Raw genomic sequence first — 13,406 nt, 5'->3', positions numbered from 1 at the left:
GAACGTAGGTGCAGGGGTAGGCCATTCGGCCCCTTGAGCCTGCTGCACCATTTAACTAGATCATGGCTGACCTTCAACCTCAATGCCATCTTCCTGCACTGTTCCCATATCCCTTAACATCATTGGTAATCTGTTGATTTCTGTTTTAAACATACTCAATGGGGTGATTTTATTGGTTCACTCTGCCAATCGCTGGGTGCAGTGAGCTGGTAGAATCGCGCAAAAGCTGAGAAACCAGGATCACTCCCGATTTCCCGCCTCTCGCGATCTTACCAGAACCGGATTTCCGGAGCAGTCAGCCTCCTGCCCATTCCCGGTGGGAGGCTGAATTTTTAAAAATATATATTTAAAACAGCATTTCCATGTGTTTAGTGAGCCCAGTATTCAGTCGTCCGGGCTCACTTGTCTTTGTAACCTCGCCAGGAGAGGTTCTCTCCGGCGAGGAAAACATCCGCTCCCCATGAACGGGGAACAGTCGTGTTGGCCTCGCCGGTAGAACCAGAGGCCACTGAGGCCTGCCCGGGGATGTCAAGGGCAAGGGTGGGGGCGTCCTTTGGGCAGTGCCAGCCTGGCATCCTGCCATTGCCCAAGGGACATCATGGCATTGCCCATGAGGCAATGCCAGGGGGAGAGGCCTGTATGGGCAGGGCCCGAAAGGGCGGGGCTAGGCCAGGCCGTTCGGTCGAGTAGGGAGGGGGGGGGCCCCGCTGCCACTCTGCAGGCGGTCTGTATAGGGAGGGAGGGGGTGGCCTGGTGCCACTTTTCAGGTGATTGGTAGGGGGGGGGGGTGTGCGATTGGTCTGGGCGGTGGGGCGGATGAGGGGAGTGATATTTACGGGCAGTGTGGGGCTCACGATAGCTGAGGAAGGGAGGTGCCGGGTTGAAGTCGGCTGCAACAGCAGAGGCCTGACAGATCTCTCACTCTCAGAGTTGCCAGCCCTCTGCTGTTGCAATTGCACAAGTGCAGCCACAGAAGCCTGTACATGCGCAATAGCTCCCTCTGCTGCTGGCTGGCGATTTAAGCCCAGCCCACTCCATCTAGTGGATGGAAATGGTCTTGCCCAATTTTTGACTTGTCCATGTCCACAAGATTCGGAGTAAAGACTCACCCAAAAAATGGATCTGAAACTCTCCTGTGTTCTCTCAAAATCTCCCCCAATGACTGAGCCCTCTGGGATCGAGAATTCCAAAGATTCACCACTCTCTGATTGAAGAAATGCTTCCTTATCTTGGTCCTAAATGGCCTATCCCTCATTCTGAGACTCTGTCCCCAGTCCTAGATCACCGCCCAATAAGGGGAAGCATCCTTCCTGCAACTACCACGGTGGCACAGTGGTTAGCACTGCTGCCTCACAGCGCCAGGGACCCTGGTTCAATTCTGGCCTTGGGTCACTGTCTGTGTGGAGTTTGCACGTTCTCCCCATGTCTGTGTGGGTTTCCTCCGGGTGCTCCAGTTTCCTCCCACAGTCTGAAAGGCGTATTGACCCGAACAGGTGCCAGAGTGTGGCGACTAGGGGATTTTCACAGTAACTTCATTGCAGTGTTAACGTAAGCCTTACTTGTGACACTAATAAATTAACTTTACCCTGTCGAACCTTTGTAAGGATTTTGTACATGTCAATAACATCACTTCTTATTCTTCTAAATTCTAGAGAATACAGGCCCACTCTCCTCAATCTCTCATTGGACAATCCCACCATCCCCAGGATTGGTCTGTTAACAGCGTCACATCCCCCCTTTTCCTGCACCATCCAACTCTCTGCCTCATCCAGGGAGCTCCGATTCTGTTCCCTTTCCTTTTCCCTCCATCTTGGGAAGGTCCCTTGACCTTACCTGAGCCATCTCTTCAAGGCCAAACCCCCTGTTGATCCTGTGTGTGGTTTTGCTTCATCTATGCAAAGGCTTCGCTTTCAGATATTTCTGCCTATGTAATTACATTTAAACGCTAAGCTTACAAAATTAACTAACTCAGCTTTAACTTGGCTACATTTTGAAACTCAGAAGGCATGCTGGGTTAGCTAGAAAATTGACTGCATTTTTGACAAAGTACAGTGCCAGCAAAACAGGCTTTTTCATGAACAACATCTACAAGGACAGGCCAGTTTCTCCGAGTTAGAGACAGCATGTGCCAAACAATTTCGACAATAAGATAACGAATCACAAATATTGTAGTTTCAGCTTGATGTTTTGAGTTTAGTTCAGTCTGTCTTGGAGTTCTGTTTTGATCAGTACAGGATTGACAGAAGAAGTCAGTCTCTCTCTCTCTCGCTTTTTTATCTTTCTGTTCATTTTTGTAATGATTTAATTTTAAATTCTGTTCAATAAGAGAAATTCATTATACCAGTGCCGTCTACGTCTATTCAAAGGAATGAATAGACCCTACCCCCCCCCCCCCCCCCCCCCTTGTTCTGTCAGAGTTTTCTCGGCCAACACTCAGCCTTGAGGACAACCAGGGATGATTGGTTATTTTTTTGGGACGTGCCTCAGAATGGGCCCCAGGCAGTGGGGAAGGGAATTAGTCTGTTGAACCTCTGTTGCATTCACCCCACGGCTAGTAAGAATCAACCACATTGCTGTGGCTCTGGAGACACATGTAGGCCAGACCAGGTAAGGACGGCAGATTTCCTTCCCTCAAGGACATTAGTGAACCAGATGGGTTTTTACAACAATAGGTTTACAGCCACCATTACTGCAACCAGCTTTTTAGCTGAGATTTCTTCAATGATGTGAATTGAAATTCCTCTGCTGGTTGTGATGGGATTTGAACCCACATCTCCAGGTTACTAACCAGGAAAATAAACACTCTGCCATCTCCCTCCTGCGCTCCAACTCAATTTAACTCACTTTCGTTCCTCTCATGGAAATTTGTTCCTAGAAGCATAGAATCCTACAGTACAAAAACAGGCCATTCAGCCCATCAAGTCTGCACCGAGCACAATCCCACCCTATTCCCATAACCTAATGCACTTACCCTGGCTAGTCCCCCTGACACTAAGGGGCAATTTAGCACGGCCAATCCACCTAACCCGCACATCTTTGGACTGTGGGAGGAAACCGGAGCACCCGGAGGAAACCCACGCAGACACAGGGAGAACGTGCAGACTCCGCACAGACAGTGATCCAAGTCAGGAATCGAACCCGGGTCCATGGCGCTGTGAGGGAGCAGCGCTAACCACTGTGCCACCGTGCCGCCCTGCTTCATTAAGAAGATATACAATGAAGAGAACAAAGAACAAAGAACAGTATAGCACAGAAACAGGCCCTTCAGCCCACCAAGTCTGTGCTGACACAGATGCCTCTCTAATCTAATATTTTCTTGCCTCTGCATGGTCCATATCCCTCTATTCCCTGCCTATTCATGTATCTATCCAGATGCCTCTTGAAGGTTGCTACAGAATCTGCTTCCACCACCTCCTCCAGCAGCGTGTTCCAGGCATTCACCACCCTGTGTGTGAAAAACCTGTCTCTTACATCTCTTTTAAACTTTCTCCCTCTCACTTTCAACCTATGCCCCGAGTAATTGACCCCTCGACCCTGGGAAAAAGACTCTGACTCTCCACTCTATCCAAGCCTGTCATAATAAAGAACAAAAGAACAAAGAAAATTACAGCACAGGAACAGGCCCTTCGGCCCTCCAAGCCTGCACCGGCCATGCTGCCTGACTGAACTAAAACCCCCTACCCTTCCAGGGACCATATCCCTCTATTCTCATCCTATTCTGTTCATGTATTTGTCAAGACACCTCTTAAAAGTCACTACCCTATCCGCTTCCACTACCTCCCCGGGCAGCGAGTTCCAGGCACCCACCACACTCTGTGTAAAAAACTTGCCTCGTACATCTCCTTTAAACCTTGCCCCTCGCACCTTAAACCTGTGCCCCCTAGTAATTGACTCTTCCACCCTGGGAAAAAGCTTCTGACTATCCACTCTGTCCATGCCTCTCATAATCTTGTAGACTTCTAACAGGTCGCCCCTCAACCTCCGTCATTCCAGTGAGAACAAACCAAGTTTCTCCAACCTCTCCTCATAGCTAATGCCCTCCATACCAGGCAACATCCTGGTAAATCTTTCCTGTATCCTCTCCAAAGCCTCCAAATCCTTCTGGTAGTGTGGCGACCAGAATTGAACACTATATTCCAAGTGCGGCCTAACTAAGGTTCTATAAAGCTGCAACATGACTTGCCATCTGGTTCACTAATGTCCTTCAGGGAAGGAAATCGGCTGTCCTTATCCGGTCTGGCCTACATGTGACAAATGGCCGCACAGTTCAAGAGTAATAAATGCCCATTTATTCCCATGAATGAGTCACTTGCTTGGCAATTGCCAGTTAACCTGTATCTGGGGTCACGATGACCCTGCCCCCACTGCACTCGGGGGGAAAGGATTCCACAGACCCACTACCCTCAGAGAAAAAGAACTTAGAATCAGAGAATCACTACCGGTGCAGAAAGAGACCATTCGGCCCATTGAGTCTGTACTGACTCTCTGACAGACTATCTTACCCAGGCCCACCTCCCACAGGTAACCGTACACATTTCCCATGGCCAATCCACCTCACTGACACTCCACGGGACACTGAGGGAGAAGTTAGCGTGGCCAATGCACCCTAACCTGCATGTCTTTCAGACTGTGGGAGGAAACTGGAGCTCCCGGAGGAAACCCACGCAGACACGGGGAGAACGTGCCGACTCTTCACAGACAGTGACCCAAGCCGGGAATCGAACCTGGGTCCCTGGCGCTGTGAGGTAGCAGTGCTAACCACTGCGCCAATTCTTCCCTCAGCTCCATCGTCAATGGGAGGCACCATGTTTCTGGACGGAGAGCCCCCTGGTTCGAGGGGGAGGTGAGTGGCTACGTGGATTCCTTCACTAAGAGGCTCTGAGGAAGTTTCGCTGTCTTTACCATGATCGAGACGATGACTGGTCCCTTAATGATCCACCACAGCGCTCGGTGCTCATTGGTATCCCAGCAACTGGGGGAGAGGAAAAGACAAGAGTTACCCACAGAGCAAACTGGACTCTGCACTGCCCCCCACCCCCCATCCCCCCCCCCCCCCCCCCCCCCACACACACACACACACAATACCCCCATACACCCCCCCACACACACACAATACCCCCATACACCCCCCCCCACACACACACACAATACCCCCATACGCCCCCCTCCACACACACACAATACCCCCATACACCCCCCCCCCACACACACACACAATACCTCTTCACCCCCTACACACCTCACACAACACCCACACACACAACACCCCCCATACACTCCCCACACACACTCACACACAATACCCGCATACGCCTCCACACACAATACTCGCCATATATAACCCCCCCCCCCCCACACACACACACACACACACACACACACAAACCAGATAGATGGTGAATCTCCTACCCAGAATCATCAAAGTGAATTCTCATCACTGCCCAAATAATCACACAGATGGTGGGGGTTCCTGTCAATAGAAACACAAACACATCCAGTTTACATTTACACAGTGGCATTTTGCCAGCGCTGATTTTCCAATGATTCTGACTGGGGCTCAGGATGGAGCTGGGTATCTGCTGCCATCTGGTGTTGGTCAATTGCACTGCACCCAAGTGCTCTTGGACTTCAAGACAAGTCGAAAGACTTGTATTTATTTCCATCAGAGAATCAGAGAGCGCAGAACAGGCCGTTTGGCACCGACACGCGAGAAACACCTCAACTCCCACCTAATCCCATCTGCCAGCGCATGGGCTTTAGCCTTGAATGTTATGATGTGCCAAATACTTTATAAAGGATGTGAGGCATCCCGCCTCCACCACCCTCCCAGGCAGCGCATTCCAGACCCTCACCACCCCACTCCCCCCCGCTCCCACTCCCACTCCTCCCCACCCTCCCACTCCTCCCCCCTCCCATGTGAGGTTTTTCCTCACATTCCCCCCTAAACCTCCTGCCCCTCACCTTGAACCCAAGTTCCGGTCAATGTTTCCCATGTTTCTGGGATAGGACCCTGGACAGGTGATTGAGGTCTCAGTGGGGGCCATTTTGGGAACAGTGATCACAATTCTGTAAGTTTCAAGGTACTTGTAGAAAAGGGTAGAAATAATCGCAGAGTGGAAATACTAACCTGGGGGAAGGCTAACTACAACAGTATTAGACAGGAGCTAGGGAATATCGATTGGAGGTGGCTGTTTGAGGGTAAATCCACATCTGAGTCTTTCAAAAGTCAATTGTTAACAATTCAGGACAAGTATGGCCCTGTCAAAATGAGTCTTGCAGTGCACAAGGAGGCCATTCGTCGCATCGAGTCTGCACCGACCACAATCCCACCCAGGACCTATCCCCATACATTTACCCTAGCTAGTCCCCCTGATACTAAGGGTCATTTTAGCATGGCCAATCCATCTAAGCCGCACATTTTTGGACTGTGGGAGGAAACCGGAGCACCCGGAGGAAACCCACACAGACACGAGGAGAACGTGCAGACTCCACATAGACAGTGACCCAAGCCGGGAATCGAACCCAGGTCCCTGGCGCTGAGAGGCAGCAGTGCCACCGGGCCGCCCAAAGATAAAGATGGCAAGATTCGGGAATGCTGGATGACAAGAGAGACTGGAAGCATTAAGGAAAAAGGAGGCATACATAAATTTCAGGAAGTTGAAAATGGATAAGGTTCTTGAGGAAAACAAAGATAGCAGGAAAGAACTTATCCAGGGACTTAGGAGGGCAAAAAGGGGCCATGAAAAGTCCTTGGCAGGCAGAATTAAGGAGAATCCCAAGGCCTTTTATGTGTATATAAGGAAGAAGAGAGTAACTAAGGAGTCTGTAAGGAGTCTGGGTCCACTCAAGGACAGTGGAGGGACTTTGTGTGTGGAGTCAGATGAGGTGGGTGAGGTCCTTAGCGAGTATTTTGCATCAGTATTCACAAAGGAAAAGGATGTGATGGATGGTGAGTGTAGAAAGGAGGATGTTGTCATTCTAGGACATGTTGAGATAGAAAGGGAGGGGGTGTTAGAGGTTTTGAAAAACATTAAGGTAGACAAATCTGCACGGCCAGATAGGGTCTATCCCAGAATACTGAGAGAGGAGAGGGAAGAAAGGATGTTGATGCATTGGAAAGGATGCAGAAGAGATTTACCCGGACACTGCCTGGATTGGAGGATATGGACTATGAAGAAAGGTTGAACAAACTTGGATTGTTTTCATTGGAGGATGAGGGGGACCTGATAGAGGTTTACAAGATTATGACAGGCTTGGATAGAGTGGATAGTCAGTATTTTTCCCAGGGTCGAAGGGCCAATTACTCGGGGGCAGAGGTTGAAAGTGAGAGGGGGAAAGTTTAAAAGAGACGTAAGAGACAGGTTTTTCACACACAGGGTGGTGAATGCCTGGAACGCGCTGCTGGAGGAGGTGGTGGAAGCAGATTCTATAACAACGTTTAAGAGGAATCTGGACAGATACATGATCCTGGACTTCCTAACTCACAGACCACAATCAGTGAGGATAGGCAACAACACCTCCTCCACGATCACCCTCAACACTGGTGCCCCACAAGACTGCTCTCAGCCCCCTACTCTACTCCTTATACATCTGTTACTTTTCAAGTTTGCTGATGACACCACTGTAGTGGGTCGGATATCAGTGACAAGACAGAGTACAGCAATGAGATAGGGAATCTGGTGAACTGGTGCAGCAACAATAATCTCTCCCTCACTGTCAACAAAATTAAGGAGATTGTCATCGACTTCAGGAAGCGTAAAGAATAACCCTGTCTACATCAACGGGGACAAAGTAGAAAGGGTCGAGAGCTTCAAGTTTTTAGGTGTCCAGATCACCAACAACCTGTCCTGGTCCCCCCATGCCGACACTATAGTTAAGAAAGCCCACCAACGCCTCTACGTTCTCAGAAGACTAAGAAAATTGGCATGTCAGCTACGACTCTCACCAACTTTTACAGATGCACCATAGAAAGCATTCTTTCTGGTTGTATCACAGCTTGGTATGGCTCCTGCTCTGCCCAAGACCACAGGAAACTACAAAGGGTCGTGAACGAAGCCCAGCCCATCACGCAAACCAGCCTCCCATCCATTGACTCTGTCTACACTTCCCACTGCCTTGGAAAAGCAGCCAGCGTAATCAAAGACCCCACGCACCCGGACATTCTCTCTTCCACCTTCTTCCATCGGGAAAAAGATACAAAAGTCTGAGGACACGTACCAACCGACTCAAGAACAGCTTCTTCCCTGCTGCCATCAGACTTTTGAATGGACCTATCTCACACTAAATTGATCTTTCTCTACACCCTAGCTCTGACTAACGCTGCATTCTGCACTCTCTCCCTTCCTTCTCTATGAACGGTATGCTCTGCCTGTATAGCGCGCAAGAAACAATAACTTTTCACTGCATACTAATACATGTGTCAATAATAAATCAAATCAAATCAAAAGAACCTTCTTCGATCATCCCTCAGCCCTCTCCTTGGTACAGAAAAGAGACTCACTCTATATAACCGTTCCTGATAAATTAGATGTGATAATCTCATGGTAGCTTTATGGTTTTCCATTGAGCAACTCCAATATATGTGGCATACAAGAGTCTGTACTAAAAAAAATCATATTAAACGCGGAAAGATTATTGCTGAACAGAGTTGCTGAAACCTGTCGTCTAACGCTCGTCAGGACAAACACAAAAATACCAAATTTCAAACAGTCAAGGCGATTTACCCTACAGGATAAAAGGGCACTGATTGGTTGGCAAGTCAACTCTGATTGGCTGAGGCATTCCCATGGAGAAAGCAATGGGGAACAGGCAAAACATTATTAAAGAATACAAGAATACTGACAACCTTTCCCCCTCGTATCCTGCCCAATAACACAATGAACTCATTAGTAATGTCAATGTGGCGAGCTTTGCGTTACTCAGCGGGTGTAACCCTGGACGCTAGCAGCAAAAGAAACTCACCCCAACCAATCAGGATGTACCAGTAGAAGTATCTGCGTTCAGGGAAGAAGGTTTCAACAAGCAGAGTGAAGAGGTAAAGTCCTTCGATGAACAGCCAGAAGTAGTTGGACATCACACAATAATGGAAGAAAACCATTACGGCTTTGCATTGGACCTGAAAGCAATCAGATACTCAATTACAGCAGGGAGCCATGATTCTTATTTAAATTATCCCTTCGTGGGAAATGGGCGTCGCTTTCTGGCCAGCATTTATTGCCCAGCTACGACTCTCTCCAACCTTTACAGATGCACCATGGAAAACATTCTTTCTGCTTGTATCACAGCTTGGTTTGGCTCCTGCTCTGCTCAAGACCACAAGGAACTACAGACGGTCGTGAATGTAGCCCAATCCATCACGCAAACCAGTCTCCCATCCATTGACTCTTTCTACACTTCCCGCTGCCTCGGCAAAGCAGCCAGCATAATTAAGGACCCCACGCACCCCGGACATTCTCTCTTCCACCTTCTTCCGTCGGGAAAAAGATACAAAAGTCTGAGGTCACGTACCAACCGACTCAAGAACAGCTTCTTCCCTGCTACTGTCTGACTTTTGAATGGACTTGCCTTGCATTAAGTTGATCTTTCTCTACACCCTAGCTATGACTGTAACACTACATTCTGCACTCTCTCCTTTCCTTCTCTATGAACGGTATGCTTTGCCTGTATAGCGCACAAGAAACAATACTTTTCACTGTATGTTAATACATGTGACAATAATAAATTAAATCAAATCGAACCATGTCCCGTCTGTCCCCTGCTGCAGAGCTGACTGGTTTCTGATCCCTCAATATCTCAATTCTGAACATCTCCCCATTGGTCTCTCTGCCTCTGTAACTTCTTTCCGCTTCTCGATGCTGAGATCAATTCACTCCTCTAATTCTCCCTTTGGCTATCCCCGTTTGCCATCACTCCACTGATAAAAGCAAAGAAAGACTTGTATTGATGTAGCGCCCTTCACCACCACAATCTTTACAGCCAATGAAGTAATTTCGAGATACGGTCACTGTTGTTATGAAGGAAACCAGTTTTCACACAGCAAATCCACACAGACATAGAATCATTGAATCCCTACAGTTCAGGAGGAGGCCCTTCAGTCCATCGAGTCTGCATCGACAACAATCCCATCCAGGCCCTATCTCCACAATCTCTTATGTTTACCCTGCTAATCCTCTGACACTAAAGGGGCAATCTCGCAAAGCCAATCACCTACCCACAGAGCTTTGGATACTAAGGGGCAAGTTAGCATGGCCAATCCACCTAACTTACACATCTTTGGACACTAAGGGGCAATTTGGCACAGCCAATCTACCCAACCCTCACATCTTGGGATGCTAAGGGGCAATTTAGCATGGCCAATCCACCTAACCTGCACATCTTGGGGCACTAAGGGGCACTTTAGCATGGCCAATCCACCCAACCCTCACATCTTGGGGCACTAAGGGGCAATTTGGCACAGCCAATCCACCCAACCCTCACATCTTGGGATGCTAAGGGACAATTTAGCATGGCCAATCCACCTAACCTGCACATCTTTGGACTGTGCGAGGAAACCCAGGCAGACACGGGGAGAATGTGCAAACTCCACATAGGCAGTGACCCAAGCTGGGATTCGAACCCGGGTCCCTAGAGCTGTGAAGCAGCAGTGCTAACCACTGTGCTACCGTGTTTTGATGTCGATTGAAGGATAAACAATGCTCAGAGCAACATGGATAATTCCTCTGCTCTCCTTCAAAAATGGTGCCATGGGATATTTAACATCCACCTGATCGGAAAGGTGGGCTTTGTTTCAATGTTTCATTGGAAAGACAGCACCTCTGACAGTGCAGCATTCCCTCAGTATTGCCTTGGAGCGCCAGCCTTGAATTTTGTGCTCAAGTCCTGAGATGGACTTGAACCTAAAACATTCTGACCAAATACCAATCACCCCCTTCACCCCCTGCCCATCAACTCCCTCCTCATCAAACTATTCATTATTACATCCTGATATTTTTTCCCCTCGCTAGTCCCTATCCTCCTGCTCCCACAAAGGGGACTGAATGGGATACAGGTTTCCCCGGGAAGCACATCCTTCCTCTGTCCTCTAGCTAAATCACACCCTGACATGTGTTAGTGGCCTTGCCTCCAGCTAGCTAGGCCCTAAACTCTCCTAATCTTCGCCGCCCCTCCACTTCCTCCTTTCAAGACCTACCTCAGTGAGCGAGTGTTTGGATGCACATTCTATACCTGTTACAAAGAACCATACGGCACAGGAACAGGCCCTTCGGCCCACCGAGCCTGCGTTAATACGGGGCTTCTATCCCTTTGTTCGCCTCCCGTTCATGTCTATCGGTGCCACGTCCTTGTGAAAGTAGGAATAGGAAGATTAGGCAGATGAATGCGTGGCTTGAGAGCTGATACAGGGGCAGGGATTTAGATTTGTGGATCAGTGGGATCTCTTCTGGGGCAGGGGTGACCTGTTCAAGAGGGACGGGTTACACCTGAACTGGAGGGGGACTAACATCCTGGCGGGGAGATTTGCTAGAGCCACTCGGGAGGGTTTAAACTAGTTTGGGGGGGGGGGGGGGGGGGAGAGAGAGAGAGAGAGGGTGGAGGTGGGACCCAAAGCAGTCGGGAGAAGAGAAGGTTGAGGACAGCACAGAAGTTAAAGAGAGCACATTAAATAGTAAAGGCAGTGTCAGTAATCCTAGTACCAGACAGATCAGGCAAAAACAGGACAGAGAGCAAGGGAAGTCCAGATTAAACTGCATTTATTTCAATGCAAGAGGCCTGACGGGCAAGACAGATGAACTCAGGGCATGGATGGGTACATGGGTCTAGGATACTATAGCAATTACTGAAACATGGCTAAGGGAGGGATAGGACTGGCAGCTCAATGTTCCAGGGTACAGATGCTATAGGAAAGATAGAACAGGAGGTAAGAGAGGAGGGGGAGTTGCACTTATTATTAGGGAAAGCATCATGGCCGTACTGAGAGGGGATATATCCGAGGGTTCGGCCACTGAGTCTATATGGGTAGAACTGAGAAATAAGAAGGGGGAAATCACTTTGATAGGGTTGTACTATAGGCCCCCAAATAGTCGGCGGGAAATTGAGGAGCAAATATGGAAGGAGATTACAGATAGCTCCAAGAAAAATAGGGTGGTAATAGTCGGAGATTTTAACTTTCCCATAGTATTAGAGGGTTGGATGGAGAGAAATTTGTTGAGTGTATTCAGGAGGAATTTCTCATTCAGTATGTGGATGGCCCGACTAGAGAGGGGGCAAAACTTGACCACCTCTTGGGAAATAAGGAAGGGCAGGTGACAGAAGTGTTAGTGAGGGATCACTTTGGGACCAGTGACCATAATTCCATTCGTTTTAAGATACCTATGGAGAATGATAGGTCTGGCTCAAAAGTTAAAATTCAAAATTTAGGCAAGGCCAATTTTGATGGTATCAGGCAGGAACTTTCAACAGTTAATTGGGGGAGTCTGTGGGAAGGCAAAGGAACGTCTGGTAAGTGGGAGGCTTTCAAAAGTGTGTTAACCAGGGTTCAGGGTAAACACATTCCTCTTAGAGTGAAGGGCAAGGCCGGAAGAAGTAGGGAACCCTGGATGACTCGGGATATTGAGTCCCTGGCCAAGAAGAAGAAGGAGGCACCTGACATGCATAGGCAGCTGGGATCAAGCGAATCCCTTGAAGAGTATAGGGAGTGTAGGAGCAGAGTTAAGAGAGAAATCAGGAGGGCAAAAAGGGGACACGAGATTGTTTCGGCAGATAAGGCAAAGGAGAATCCAAAGAGCTTCTACAAATACATAAAGACCAAAAGAATAACTAGAGAGAGAGTAGGGCCTCTTAAGGATCAACAAGGTCATCTATGTGCGGATCCACAAGAGATGGGTGAGATCCTAAATGAATATTTCTCATCAGTATTTACTATTGAGAAAAGCATGGATGTTAGGGAGCTTGGGGAAATAAATAGTGATGTCTTGAGGAGTGTACATATTACAGAGAAGGAGATGCAGGAAGTCTTAAAGCGCATCAAGGTAGATAAATCCCCGGGACCTGATGAAGTGTATCCCAGGACATTGTGGGAGGTGAGGGAGGAAATTGCGGTCCCCTAGCAGAGATATTTGAATCATTGACAGTCACAGGTGAGGTGCCTGAAGATTGGAGAGTGGCAAATGTTGTGCCTTTGTTTAAAAAGGGCTGCAGGGAAAAGCCTGGGAACTACAGACCGGTGAGCCTCACATCTGTGGTGGGTAAGTTGTTGGAAGGTATTTTGAGAGACAGGATCTACAGACATTTAGAGACGCAAGGACTGATTAGGGATAGTCAGCATGGCTTTGTGAGCGTAAAATCATGTCTCACAAATTTGTTTGAGGTTTTTGAAGGGGTAACCAAGAAGGTAGATGAGGGCAATACAA

At 48.5% G+C, this 13,406-nt stretch overlaps 1 protein-coding gene across 1 annotated transcript in view; it reads right to left on the bottom strand.

The window, feature by feature from the left end:
* Positions 1-13,406, bottom strand: part of LOC144504389 (pituitary adenylate cyclase-activating polypeptide type I receptor-like) — a 213,246-nt gene that overhangs the window by 71,452 nt on the left and 128,388 nt on the right. Inside the window, exons 6-8 of the mRNA XM_078229618.1 lie at positions 8,962-9,115; positions 5,410-5,470; positions 4,903-4,972 (exon numbers count right to left, since the gene is read on the bottom strand). Coding sequence (XP_078085744.1) covers positions 4,903-4,972; positions 5,410-5,470; positions 8,962-9,115 — 285 coding nt within the window. The remainder of the gene's footprint in view (positions 1-4,902; positions 4,973-5,409; positions 5,471-8,961; positions 9,116-13,406) is intronic.

Source organism: Mustelus asterias, chromosome 2 (assembly GCF_964213995.1).
Source record: "Mustelus asterias chromosome 2, sMusAst1.hap1.1, whole genome shotgun sequence".
In the NCBI taxonomy this organism is placed as follows: domain Eukaryota; kingdom Metazoa; phylum Chordata; class Chondrichthyes; order Carcharhiniformes; family Triakidae; genus Mustelus; species Mustelus asterias.
Note: the sequence above shows the minus strand (reverse complement) of the source record. Positions and strands in the feature narration are given on the sequence as shown.